At 54.8% G+C, this 12,563-nt stretch overlaps 1 protein-coding gene across 1 annotated transcript; it reads right to left on the bottom strand.

The window, feature by feature from the left end:
- Nucleotides 1–82: 82 nt before the first annotated feature.
- SNORC (secondary ossification center associated regulator of chondrocyte maturation) lies at nt 83–6,286 on the bottom strand. The gene is made up of 3 exons (XM_019628566.1): nt 6,068–6,286; nt 353–535; nt 83–259 (listed from the first exon to the last, which is right to left on the bottom strand). Exons 1-3 carry the CDS (start codon nt 6,138–6,140, stop codon nt 150–152), a joined length of 366 nt encoding a protein of 121 aa, XP_019484111.1. The 5' UTR covers nt 6,141–6,286; the 3' UTR covers nt 83–149.
- Between the last annotated feature and the right edge of the window lie 6,277 nt (nt 6,287–12,563).

Here is a 12,563-nt window from a genome sequence, read left to right as displayed (position 1 = left end):
CGGGAGGACTGCGCCCGGCCGGCACACGCGCGCGCGGCGAGCTGCCGCCCCGTCGGCCACACACTCACGCACGGACACATCGAGACACGGGCGCGCCCCGCGGTGCCGCCGAGTCGCGCCGGGCGGGGGGCGCAGCCCCTTTATTTGCTTCAAGAGGCGGAAAACTTTCTCAGCGCGACGACCACGAGCGCCAGCACCACGCAGGTGGCCAGCAGGGCGGCGATGACGATGGCCGCGATGGCACCGGGCCCCAGCGAGCCTGCAGGGGACGGAGGGCCGCGTCAGCCCGCGCTTCCCGCCCGCTCCGCCCCCCGGTCCCCGCCGCCCCGTCCCGCGCCGCTCCGCCACCTACCGGCGCCCGGATCCAAATGCTCCCGCGCGGTGCTGTCCTCCGGGCTCGGCGCGGCGGTGGGGAGCGGGGCGCCGGTGGCCGCGGGCTCCCGGGCGAGGCTGGTGCTCTCCACGGGGCCCTCTCCGGACGGCAGCTCAACAGGCTCGTTCCACAGGGTGGGCGCGGGCTCCTGCGGGCCCTCGGCTGCAAGGCCAAGGACAGGCGCTGGAGCCCGGGCAGCGGGGCCCACGCGGAGGCCGCCCCGCCCCTGCGGCCGGCCGCCTGGGCAGGCGGCGCTGTGCGCGGAATGGGGGCGCCTGGGGATCCGCAGACACTAGCCCTCCCGTGTCACAGGTGAGGCCACCGAGGCCGAGAGGCCACGTGTAGCCCCCAAGCCCCCACTGGGGCCAGGCTGCTGTCACAGCCCGAGTGAAGACAGACTGATGGAGGGAGTGGGGTGAAGGACAGGCCGGCTTAGAAAACAGCTGGGAGAGCCCAGCGTTGGCAGCGGAGCAGGGGGACATGGGGCCGGGCAATTCCTCTCTCCCAGAAGGGCTTAGGGTACCCCATCTGAACCAATGGGCTCTATAGGCCTGGGTGGAGCGACACATGTGAGGGACCCCACCTCCCCAGCAGGGCAGACACAGGTCAGCGTCCACCAGGGAGAAGAGGCCAGGAAGGTGAAGCAGCAGGTCCCTGCCCACCCTGGGCCCTGCGAGGCTGGAGGTGCAGAGGAGAGGCCCACCGGCACCCCAGGGTACCCCAGCCCTACTTCTCCCCCTTGGCCCTCACCTGGGTAAAGCCATGCGGCCCACAGAACGTGGGGTCTAGCACCCGCTCACGCCCCTATGTGTCTGAGGCTAAAAGCCCAAGGGGCCTCTATATACTAAGGAACTGATGCCAGGACATTACTGTCTCCAAACAAAACAGGGCCAGAGGGGTGGGCAGGGGTGTCTGTGGTCTGTAAGGGAGCCCTCAGGAAAGGGTGGGTGTTCCCTGCCCCCCCATACAAGCTGGGGCTCAATCAATACGTCAGTCCCTGGGCAGCCGTTTCTGCAGGAGCCTTTCTCTGCTCACGGGTAGGGGGTTAGTAGGGTTTGGGGTACCCAGGGGCCCCAGATAACTGAAGCGACAGACCGAGAGGCCTGTGTGATAACCCCAGCCCCATAGCCCCACCCTAGCCTCAGACCATGCCAACTACCCACCGCTACCCCCATCCTGGCCCGGGAGCCCTGCAGCGCCACCCCAACCCTGAGCTCATCCATCCTCCTCAAGCAGGGGGCCCCAGCCACCTAGCGAAGTTCCAAGCCAGGGTGGCAGGTGGGCTCCAGGCCTCCTAGCCCAGCCCTGGCGGCCGGCTTCAGCAGGGTCAGCCCTCAGCCTAAGCCTGAGTGTGATCTGGGAAAGGTACCCCCAGGGCTGTCCTGCCAACAGTAGTAACACCTGGGGCAAAGCGTGAGGAAACTAGCCGAACCCAAATTCGGGGCCAGCCGTAAAATCACTAGGCTTTCGAAAATGGCAAGGCCATGAAGAACGAAGGAAGGCTGGGGCACTCCTCCAGCCTGGAGGCAGAGGAGCTGCGACAACTAATGCGTATGTTCCCGGGTGGGGGCGGAAGGGCTGCTGTAAACCACAGTTGGGATCCACTGGCGAAGTTTGAGTAAGGCTGTGGTCTAGATAACAGCGCTGCACCCACGTTCACTTCCTCCTGTGGACAACCGACCGCTTATGCGAGAGAATATGCTTGTGTGGGGGCATATTTAGGGGCAAAGGGGCACGTCTGCACCTTACTCTCAAATGGTTCAGTGTTCAGACAGGCAGGTGGGTAGAATCAGGAAGACAGAGAGAACAAATGTGGCCAAATGTTGGAAACTGGGGAATCTGAGTGAACAATCTAATGGAGTTCATTGGGTGATTCTTGCAACTTTTCTATAAACTTAACATCTTTTCACAATAAAATTGTACAAGTTCCCCCCACGACCTGCCCCCCGCAGCCTGTCTCCGGCCCAGGCTGGCTCAGTTCTGAAGCTCAGCTAGCGGGCAGGGACAACAAGGCTTGCCCAAGCTGGCACCCTTTTCAGAAAATACCCCTGGCAAGGAGGCCTCCCGGGGAAAAGGCCCAGCACCCAGAGGGGCAGGGTTGGGGGGAGCTTTCTTCTCACAGGGCCCAAGGCTCAACTGCAGTGCTGGGTCTGGAGGCCATCGTGACCCCACCAACTGCAAAGTTGTCCCCGTGAGGAGGGACGAAGTGACCCTACCCGTCAGGCCTTCCTTGTCACTGTGGGTCTGCAGCCTTGTAGCTACCGTGGAAGGAAGGCTCCAGGCCCCAGGCACGCTGACCTCAGGCTCCCAGGGGCTGGGCACAGAAAGGGCCTGAGTGTACCCACCACTTGGCAGGCCCTGAGGTCTCGGGTTCACAGACTGCCTGTCTCCCCAGATAAATGGAGAAACCACTGGCCCCCACTCGTTCCCCATGCGCCCAAGTCGGGACAGCAGGCAGGCACCTCCCTGTCCTACCACTGCCGGCCAAAGCTCACCTCTGTCTGCCAGGCACCTGGCCAGGGAGGCTGCCACAGGGCTCCTGGGGACCAGGCCCAGCCAACCTGGGTGGCATCTGTGGAGTCAGCTCCAAGCTCAGGAAGAGTGACAGGCCCCATGGCCCTGGGAGGGCAGGGACTCGCCCCTGGAGCTAGCCACCCTCCGCCCTTTGCCAGAGCCCAGAGCCATCTGGGGGGGGGGGAGTGGGCCCTCTGAGTACGGCAGCTGGGAGGTGCACCCAGGCCCCCTCCTCTGCTCTGCCCTGTGACGGGCTTGGCTGCTGCTGCCACAGAGGCCCGGCTCCTCCCTGCTCGCGGGCCCAGGCTGTCACACTTGCACCCTGGGGTCCTGGCAGGCCGACCTCACCACCCCCTTCTTCACTTTCCTGACTTGTGAAATGTGGGTGGGACCGTGCCTCTCCCAGCCCACACACGTTGGTAACCATGCTATCATCACCATCCTCAGGGCTGCCTCCGCCCTGGGGTCCCTCTGGCGTGAGGTCCACAGCCAGACACAGGCTCGGCCACTCCGTGTGGTGTGGTCTGCTGCTGCTGCCCGTCACGGGAGAACCCCCTCCTTCCCCTCCCAAGTCTGGTCCGGGGCTCGTCTGTGCTGGAACAGCCAGCGCCCCAGGGGCCAGCCAGCTTCCTGCCAGCCCAGGCGGGTGCCCCCATGGCAGCCCGGACTCAGCCACCAGCCTCCAGCAGAGGCGATGCGGCCGCCAGGAAGGGGCCGAATCATTTGCTTATCCTCACCTCCACGTCTGTATTCTGTGAATTTGCTGTAGTACGAGGGGGAAAAAATGTTTAAAGGCAATACCCCACCCTCCCCCCAGATCTGCCCTTCCGGGAAGCCATGGCCAGAAGCAGCTGTCAGGAGTCCGCCAGCGGCAGGCCCCCCATCTGGGGGTGGCGGGGGGATGCCAGGCAGAGGGAGCAGCCTGAGCAAGGGTGCAGAGGATGGAACCCATGGGCCTGTACAGCAAGTGATGGGTTGGCCGCAGGGGCGTTAAGTGAGGACAGAGAAGGGGGAGGACCAAAGAGGACCCGTGATGAGACCCGAACTCCAAGGACCAGAGTAAACAACATTCTGTGACTGTGCTCTAACCAAGGAAACCAGGAGAAGTGGGGCCTGGGCACTGTGGGCTGTCCCCCGGCCCCGCTGCCCCCAGCCGCCCTGCCTTTCGGTAAATAAGTTTGTTTAGCGCTCGCTCTGACCACACGGCCCTGAGGCCAGGCGCCCCTGTTCACAGACGGCCTTTGTGCGAGCCATGAAGGGCCTTTTCATCCCTGCCCTGGCCTCCTGCCCACTCAACCTGGCCTGCTCCCCCTACGCCAGTAGCTGCAGCCACAGGCCACCAGTGGGGAGGGCCCAAACTGGCCTGGACCTCAGCCACAGGCCACTCCTTCCTGACCTGTCTGCTCCAGGACCCCCGCCCACCAGGCAGCGGGCAGGGGGCTGGTGGGCCTCGTATACACCTCCCAGAATGGTGGGAGGAAGGACAGTCAGCCAGAACCCCGAAGACTTGAGTGGAGTTGGCCTGCTTGCCCTTGGTAGGGCACGTGGGGGGAGGTGAGGCCAGGTGAGGGCCCGTGACGCCAAACACGAGGCTGTCCCCAGGCATTCCTGTGGTGCAGGATGAAGCCCACCCACCCAGGCTGAGCACACACAGTCTGATCCAGCACCTCTGGCTGGCAGCCTGGCCGGGAGAGCTGGCTGCTTGGGGAGCCGGAAACTGGAAGGAGCTCCCCAGGCAGCCCCAGACCCAGGCAGGCAGGCGCCAGCCTTCACCTCCACCTCTCTGACCGCCAGGCAGGATAACGTTTCATTGGGATGGGTTGGGGTGTGGGGGTCTGCAAGGATCACAGCCCCAAGGTCTAGGCCCTGGAAGATGCCACCCTACCCTTTAGGCCACTTCCCCTGTCTTATCCAGCAGACCCCTTCCTCACCAAAAGGGAGCTAGGCGTTCCCCCAGCTTGTGTGAAAAGGTGGTTCTGCCCTGCGACCACCCTGCCCCCGACAGAGGGGCGGGGGACATTTACACACAGTCCCCTAACATTGAGCACTACCGCATGCATGCCTGGCCGTCCTGAAATCTCACGTGTCTGAACTTGGTAGGCCCACAGTTCCCCGCAAGGGAGAAAGAGGCATCATGGCTGTCACCGTTGTACAGATGAGGACGGGCACAGGGAGGCTGAGAAACAGACAGGAGGGGACGGAGCCGGAAGCAAAGCCAGGCTGCTTCCTAGGGCGGCTCAAGAGAGGCCCACGGGCTCCTCGCCATCGCCCACCGCTTCCCGGCCTACGTGCCTGACTGCGGCCATTCCACCGGGCCCGTCATCCCCAAGCAGCTCTCCCCAGCCATGCTCACATGCCTGCCATCACCCACAGACACACAGACACCCCCAAAGCCCACAGGAGCCTGAAACACTCTCCTCTGGCTACCTCAGGGCCAAGAGATCACCTTCTTCTTGGAAAAAGACCCCGGTGACCCGTCTGTGTTTTTGCTCTCAGGCTTCAAAGCCAGCCTGGGCCAGCTCCTCCCGGCGGGCCCCACAGCCATGCCCAGGACTGGGGCTGAGGTCCGGGGAGCCTGCCGCCCAAGCCTGTCAGGACCTTCCTTCTTGCTGGACCCCAGACCCAGCCACTGGGCCTCAGTGCAAAACCTAATCCCGTGTCTTCATGGTTTCGCTGTCTCAGGCCCGATGCTCCCTCAAATTTTTCCTGATGGGAATAGCACCTGGGTCTACACTCTTGAAAGACTTTTCAGAAAAACAGCAGGGAAAGGCTTGCAGGGTTTGAAAAGTAAACGGCAGGGCTCTGTGGTCTTCTGTCCAGGGGCCTGAGGCCTCGGGCTCCCCAGCCACTTACCCTGGGCCCGTCCCCCTCCTGACTTCCAGATCTGGGAGCCTTCAGACTTTAGGGTACTAGAGTAATCCCCATGTCCCCCAGGCAGCTAACATCCCTGGCCCTGCTTCCCGAGTCACCCTTCTACTTCAGAGGCCATCGTCCCCGTCCCCGTGGCTGCCAAGTCCCCGACTGCTGCCACCTGTGTCGTGGGAGCCCTCGGCAGAGTCACCCCAATGGCCGCCCATCTCCTGTGAAGGGCTTCCGCCCCATGGGCGCTGGTGAATCTGGCCCAAGGTGCTTCTTCCCACCTGGAGGCTGGTAGCAGCAGAGCCAGGGGAGCACTCTTACCTGTGAGCACCGCAGGGGCCAGGACCCCGGAGAGGAGCAGCAGCACCATGCGCAAGGCCTGACGGAATGCCATCCTGGCCGAGTGAGCACGGCCGGCCGGAGAGCAGGATGCACTGAGGACTGAGCTGGTTAACTTCAGGGCGGCGGGAAAGAGGTATCAAAGGGCTGGGAAGGGTTTTCATCAATGCAAACTCTGTCCTCCTGGGACACCGTGCCCGCCCCCCATGCACGCCAACACACACACACACACACACACACACACACACACACACACACACACACACACACACACACACACACACACACACACACACACACACACAGGAGCTTACAGAACAGACCGCTTTCCCAAATTCTGGAGCGGCCCCACCCTCTCTCTCTCTCTCTCTCACACACACACACACACACTCCTGGGCCACTGGAAGTGAGAGCTTCTCAAACCTCCATGTGCAAAAGACTCACCAGGGAACTGGAAAACACAGGCGCTCCTGGTGCTGGTTAGTGGGTCTGGGTGTGCCCGGGGCCCAGGCTCAGAGACTCGGCCCTGGGCAGCCAGCACTGAGCAGCCGGATTCTGCTCACTTTTGGGCTCTAGATGCCCGGCCAGGTGTGGGCTCTCAACGAGCTGTTAAAGAAGCACAAGCACTTACAGCAGCTTCAGCCCAAAACCCTCTGGCAGCTCCAGTCTCTTTCCAGAAAAGCCCATGCCGTTAAACACCGTGTGTTCCTTCTTTTTGCTCTCTGCTCGCCCAGGTGCCTGAAACTCGAAATGCCACCTATACGCTCATGACATGCGTTTCCAGCCTGGGTCTGGCCCAGAACTTCAGCCCCACCGCCCACTGCCTCCCGACAGATCTATGGGTGTCTAATGAGCATCTCCAACTTGACGCGGCCACAACAAACCTGACTCCACTGCCTCCCCAGCCCTGCTCAGTCAGTGGAATCCCAGCCCTCACCTCCCAGATATCCTAGCCACACAATTGAGTCATCGAAGTTCCCTCTTTTTATCTTACTCCTCATGGCTAGTGGCTCAGGAAGTACTGCCAACACCCCCCTATTTCACCCTTAATTTCTCGCTGTGCTTAAAAAAAACCAACCTAAGGGCTTGTCTTAGCCCTGCTCACCTCTCCCACCCTGTTCAAACTCGATCCTACCTCAGGGCCTTTGTACTTGCTGTCCCCTCTCCCAGAGAGCAGCCTCTCAGCTCAAGTGGCTATCTCCTTATCACCATTCAAGTCTCGGCTCTGATCAGTCAGCCACTATCCACCCATTATATCACTTTTCATTTCTTCTTAGCACTTCTATTTATATGAAACTCTCGCTTTTCTTTTTCATTGTTTTAAATTTTTTTGAGGACTAACACACATGCTGTGAAGTGCACAGATCTTACGTTTACAGCTTGATAAACTTGTATACAGGTGTACACATGGTGTAAATGCCCAAGTCAATAAACTTTTCCCACACACCTGCAGGACCCCGCCTGCCCCTCCCCAGTCAGTACCCTCGAAGTCCGACTCTATCTACTGTCACCATAGATTCGTTTGTCTACACTTGATCGTCAAATAAACGGCATCCTGTGATATGGGCTCTTGTGTGTGGCGTGTGTTGTTCAGCATTCTGTGAAATGCATCCACTGCTGCATGTAGCAGCTTATTCGTTCTCATTGCTGAAGAGCTCAACTGTCTGAATGTGCCGCGACTCACTCATTCTTCTGTCCATTTATCTATGTTCGTTTGGGTGATATCCAGGTGTGAGCTCTTATGAATACAGCTCCTATGAATATGCTCGTATGTGTCTTGCTGGACATGGACACTGATTCTTGCATGTGTGTGTGTGTGTGTGTGTGTGTATATATATATATATATATATCTCCAGACCAAATCGCTGGGGCAGAGGGGAGATACAGTGCTCAGGTTCTCAATGCTGCCCAGCAGTTTTCCAAGGTGTTCGTTCCGATTTATGCATCCTCACCAACGCTGGCAGTGCTTGTCCTTTTATTTCTAGCCATCTGATAGGTATGCAGTGGGGTCTCACTGTGGATATGTTTCTATGACTAATAAAGTTGGGCGCCTTTTCTTATTGACCACAGGAATATTCTCTTTTGTGAGGGGTCTGCTCAGTTATTTTTGCCTATATATTTATCGGTGGTCTATCTTTTTTATTTATTTTGGGGAGGGGTGTGTGTGTGTGTAGCCCAGATAAAAATCCTTTGTCAGATACACGTTAACGGTACCTTTAGATGAAGTGCTCATTGCTTATCTGTCTGTCCCCACCCGTAAGTCCCAGGACAGCTGGGATTTCTGGGACAGCTTTAACCAGGAGCATCTCCTCACTGCTCATTCATTTGTGCTGCTTCATCGCTCAGCCTCCCATCCCCGTCTTTCTGCTCCCTGCAATGTAATGTAGCAGCACAATGTAGTTAGATCCCCAAATAACACTCCGGAGACTTCCTTGCCAGCTGACCTCCTGTCAGCATCTGCCAATAGGAGGCACTGCTGGGAGACAGGACGTGAGAGTGGTGCCTTCCTTTTGCTTCCCGATTTCTGAGTGTCTGTGGCAGCAGCACTGGCTACATTAACATCAGCGACAAAGGGCCAGGTGGTGGTGGCTGCAAGGACAGGCACAGCAGGCTGGAGGTGCCGGCTCCTGGAGCCTCATCAGGCCGCTGAACCCCGGCCCCAGCAGCCGTAGTGGACAGCACGGTGGCCTCGGAGCAATCTTTCTGCTCCTCCAGCCCAAGCAGGTGTCGATCCCCCAGTTGCAGCTACTATTGATACTTATGAGGGATCTTGCCTCCCATCTTTTGCTGCTTCACTTTTAGACATGCTTATAACAAATTCTTGTATTAAATCTCTTCTGCTTGAAATACCTAGAATGGACTCTCTTTCCTGGTCAGACCCTGACGAATCCAGTGCTTGGCACCTGGAACGGTCCCGGGAAACAGACCCTCCAAGATAAGTTTCCGAGCTGGGTTTGTCGCCCACCCTGCTGGTGGATGCAGACCTCACTGCCAGTGGAAAATGAGATCAGGTAACATGGTGTGCTGTGTGTCAAGACTTGTGGCTGTTCAGCATGAAGTGCCTGTTGAAGACAAGGCCTGAGCCAAGTAAATGCTGCACTTGATGTTTACAGAAGTGAAGTGAACGGGCTGCTTTTTACTGTACTGAGTGTCCACAGAAAAGGGCAATTTCAAGGCTTTAAATCCTAAGATCAGGGTCTGATCAGGAAACAGAGCATTTCTATTGGAAGTCTTTAAAAAAAGTCTGATTTCTTTTTTGTTATTTTATCCTTTAGATTCCACATGTAAGTCAGATCATGTGGTATTTGTCTTTCTCTGTTAGACTTATTTTGCTTAGCATACTACCATCCAGGTCCATTCATGTTGTTGGGGGGAAAAATCTCTCATTTCTTATAGGTACAGAGCATAAAATCAAGCCCCAAATTTGCATGAGTTTTGCAAAATTACAATCTTAAATTCATAGCCATGCCAGTTTTCCTAGGTGGCATGTATGGCACTGACTGGGAAGGAGTGAGACCTTGAGATCTGGAATGAGGATTTTGGGTTGTCTGTTCCTCTCCCCCAATTCCCCAATAAAATCCTAAAAAAAATTGTTTTTCACAGCAGCATGGATTAGCAATTATGAAACAATGTTGGTGTGTCCTAGGATTGAGCAAATAAGGAAATAATATTGAGGATAACAGGAGCCAGTTTCTCATTGTTGGCGAGAGGAATCACAAACATGGAAAGGAGAAAGGTTAGAGCGGACCCTGTGGGATCATACTGGAATTGAAGACATCAGTTCAGGACTCATGGTATGTAGAGATAAGAGTTATGACGAGGTACACAGGTGTGTGCATGTACATGCGTGCGCACACACACACGGCCTGTCTCTATCTGTGGAGACACCCAGCAGCAGTAGGCATGACCAGGGACCAGGTTCTGGTCTCTGGATAGCATTCCCTATTAAAAGGAACTACAGCTCCTTGGAGAAACGGCCAATTCCAAATCTGGGAAAGGAAAAGTGGATGATGAACCTAGACTACCTCATGCCAAAGTAAGGAAGTGCTCAAAGAATGATGGGGAGATGCAAAGGGACACAGAAGTCAACTCGGAGGGGCTCCAAATGGACAGCTCATGCACAGATAGTATCAGGTTAGAACCTGTACACAGCACGTTCACATGTGCGCGTGCGTGCGTTTGGCCAGCACTTCCTAATACACGGAAAAGGAAAGCTTGGCCAACATCTCAGTAACTGTTCAAGAATCACCAATGGCTCAGATCAGACCAACCTCCACCCACAAACCCCCAGGCTGCTCTTGTGAGGCAGCAAGCCCTTCTCCCATCTGAAGACAACAGCCTTTTCTTGTCTGAATAATAATCTCATCTGTCCATGACCCTTGCGGGAAGATGGCTGTTCTCAAGACCCACCCTGTTGCCTCCATATCCTTAACTAGAGACAAGAACAGGTACAGTCTGACCCAGGAAGAGAAAGGTACACACTAAAACAATTGCTAATTATGCCAGCAATAAATTAATAACTAAGTACTAAAGTTTTGCTAACTTACAGAAATCTGGAGGATATGCGTGGGAATGAACTCTAAAGTTGTTAAACTAAATGGACAAGACATGAGTGACCTCAGATCAGGTCAAATGTATTGACAAGGGCATGTTTAGTGGAGATTCTAAACTCAATCTTTAGCTCAAGTATCTAGAAGTAGCTCTAACAGCATGGCTGGGTGCCTAAAACCTAGACTCAGTAGTAGCCTGGATTCCATGAGACTGAGAAGCCTGATGTGATGAAGAGCAGGGAAGCCAAAGATTGAGGAAGGAAGGGATGTTGGAGTCGACTTATGGTAGGTGACTCACACATTCACCACCCCTACTGTGTCCTCAGGAGGTCCCCACGTACACTCCCTTCACTGAGGCATGGAGACAGGCGTTGGTAAGACTAGCATCTTTGAAAAGGTATGTGGTGTGTGTTCTCTGCAGGCCTGTGCTGATGATGGGATGGCTGATTTCAATGGGATGCACACACTGCAATGAATGGCAAAGATGGGGTGACCACAAGAATGTGTTGACCCCTAGGAATAAAGCAGACGGGCAGCCTACTAATGTGTTACTTTCTGCAATGGAGCACCAAATCTCTCACCTACTTCCCAGACCCAGAACCTCTTGATAGAAAGGGAGGCAGTGTCATATTGGATGTGGAAATGGTCTCAAAGTCTTGCCCGTAAGGAGTCATTACAGGGCAGAAACCTGGCAGACCACACCTTCACCAAGTGACTGGCGTTGGCATCGCCAATACAGGTTCAAACCAACATGTGCTTGTGATGGGATGCACTGAGGTAGCATTCCTACCCAATCGCATCACCTCAATCAAACCATGAGAAAACACCAGGTAAATTGCGAGCATCCTACAAAACAACTGTGTGGCATCCTTAAAAAAACACCAAGATATGAAAGACAAAAATACAGAGGGAGTGCTCCAGATTCGAGGAGACTCAAGAAACATGACAACTAAATACACATGATCGTGGAAGGCATCTCGCATCTTGTCTTTCCTTATAAAAGCCAAGAGAACAACTGGTGAGATATGAGCCTGGATATTAACCAATAGTATCATATCACTTATTTCCTAATTTTAATAACTGTTTGTGGTTATGTAACATGTCCTTGTTGCAAGGAATACACCTGATACACTTGGGGCTAAGGGATGTGATGTCCGTAGCTTCCTCTCAAATGGGTCACAAAAGGAGTTACTGAGAGTCATTACTGAGAGTGTAGTCACCAAGGGAAAAAAAGCAGATGTGGCAAAACATTAGCAATTGGAGAATCAGGGTGAGTTATCTGGGAGTTCTTCCTATTGTTCTGGCAAGTTTGCTTTAAGTCTGAAATTATTCAAAACACAAATTCCCCGCTCCTCAATGAAAAAAAAAATCACCATTTTTCAATGACTAAGGAATAGACCTAAGCAGTGACCCACTAATGAATGTTAAAAATGCTACATGAAAGACCAAATAATACTCCATCGTATAAATGTACCACTTCCTCTTTATCCAGTTGTCTAGCGATGTGCACACGGGTTACTTCCATACCTCGGCTATTGTAAATAATGCTGCAGTGAACATAGGGATGAATTATCTTTTCAAATTAGTGTTTTGGATTTCTTCAGATAAATACCCATAAGTGGAATTGCTGGGTCATAAGGTAGTTCTATTTTTAATTTTTGAGGAATCTTCATACTGTTTTCCATAGTGGCTGCACCAGGTTTGCAACATGGATAAACCTAGAGGGTATTATGCTAAGTGAAGTAAGTCAGATAAAGACGAATACCATATGATTTCACTTATTTGTGGAATCTAAAAATCAAAATAAACAAACAAAACAGAAATAGACTCATACATACAGAGAACAAACTGATGGTTACCAGATGGGAGGAGAGTTAGGGGAAAAAGGTGAAGGGATTAAAAAGTACAAATTGGCAGTTACAAAATAT

This window comes from Hipposideros armiger, unplaced genomic scaffold (genome assembly GCF_001890085.2).
Source record: "Hipposideros armiger isolate ML-2016 unplaced genomic scaffold, ASM189008v1 scaffold_17, whole genome shotgun sequence".
Taxonomy (NCBI): Eukaryota; Metazoa; Chordata; class Mammalia; order Chiroptera; family Hipposideridae; genus Hipposideros; species Hipposideros armiger.
This window is presented reverse-complemented; position numbering and strand designations above follow the sequence as displayed.

What these genes read in the sequence shown, in the direction of transcription:
- SNORC (XM_019628566.1), bottom strand. Translation starts at nt 6,140, where the DNA reads ATGGCATTCCGTCAGGCCTTGCGCATGGTGCTGCTGCTCCTCTCCGGG. An exon ending in GGCCCCTGCGGTGCTCACAG is followed by an intron (nt 536 to 6,067) that starts GTAAGAGTGCTC and finishes TTGGCCTTGCAG; the next exon opens with CCGAGGGCCCGCAGGAGCCC. An exon ending in GCATTTGGATCCGGGCGCCG is followed by an intron (nt 260 to 352) that starts GTAGGTGGCGGA and finishes CGTCCCCTGCAG; the next exon opens with GCTCGCTGGGGCCCGGTGCC.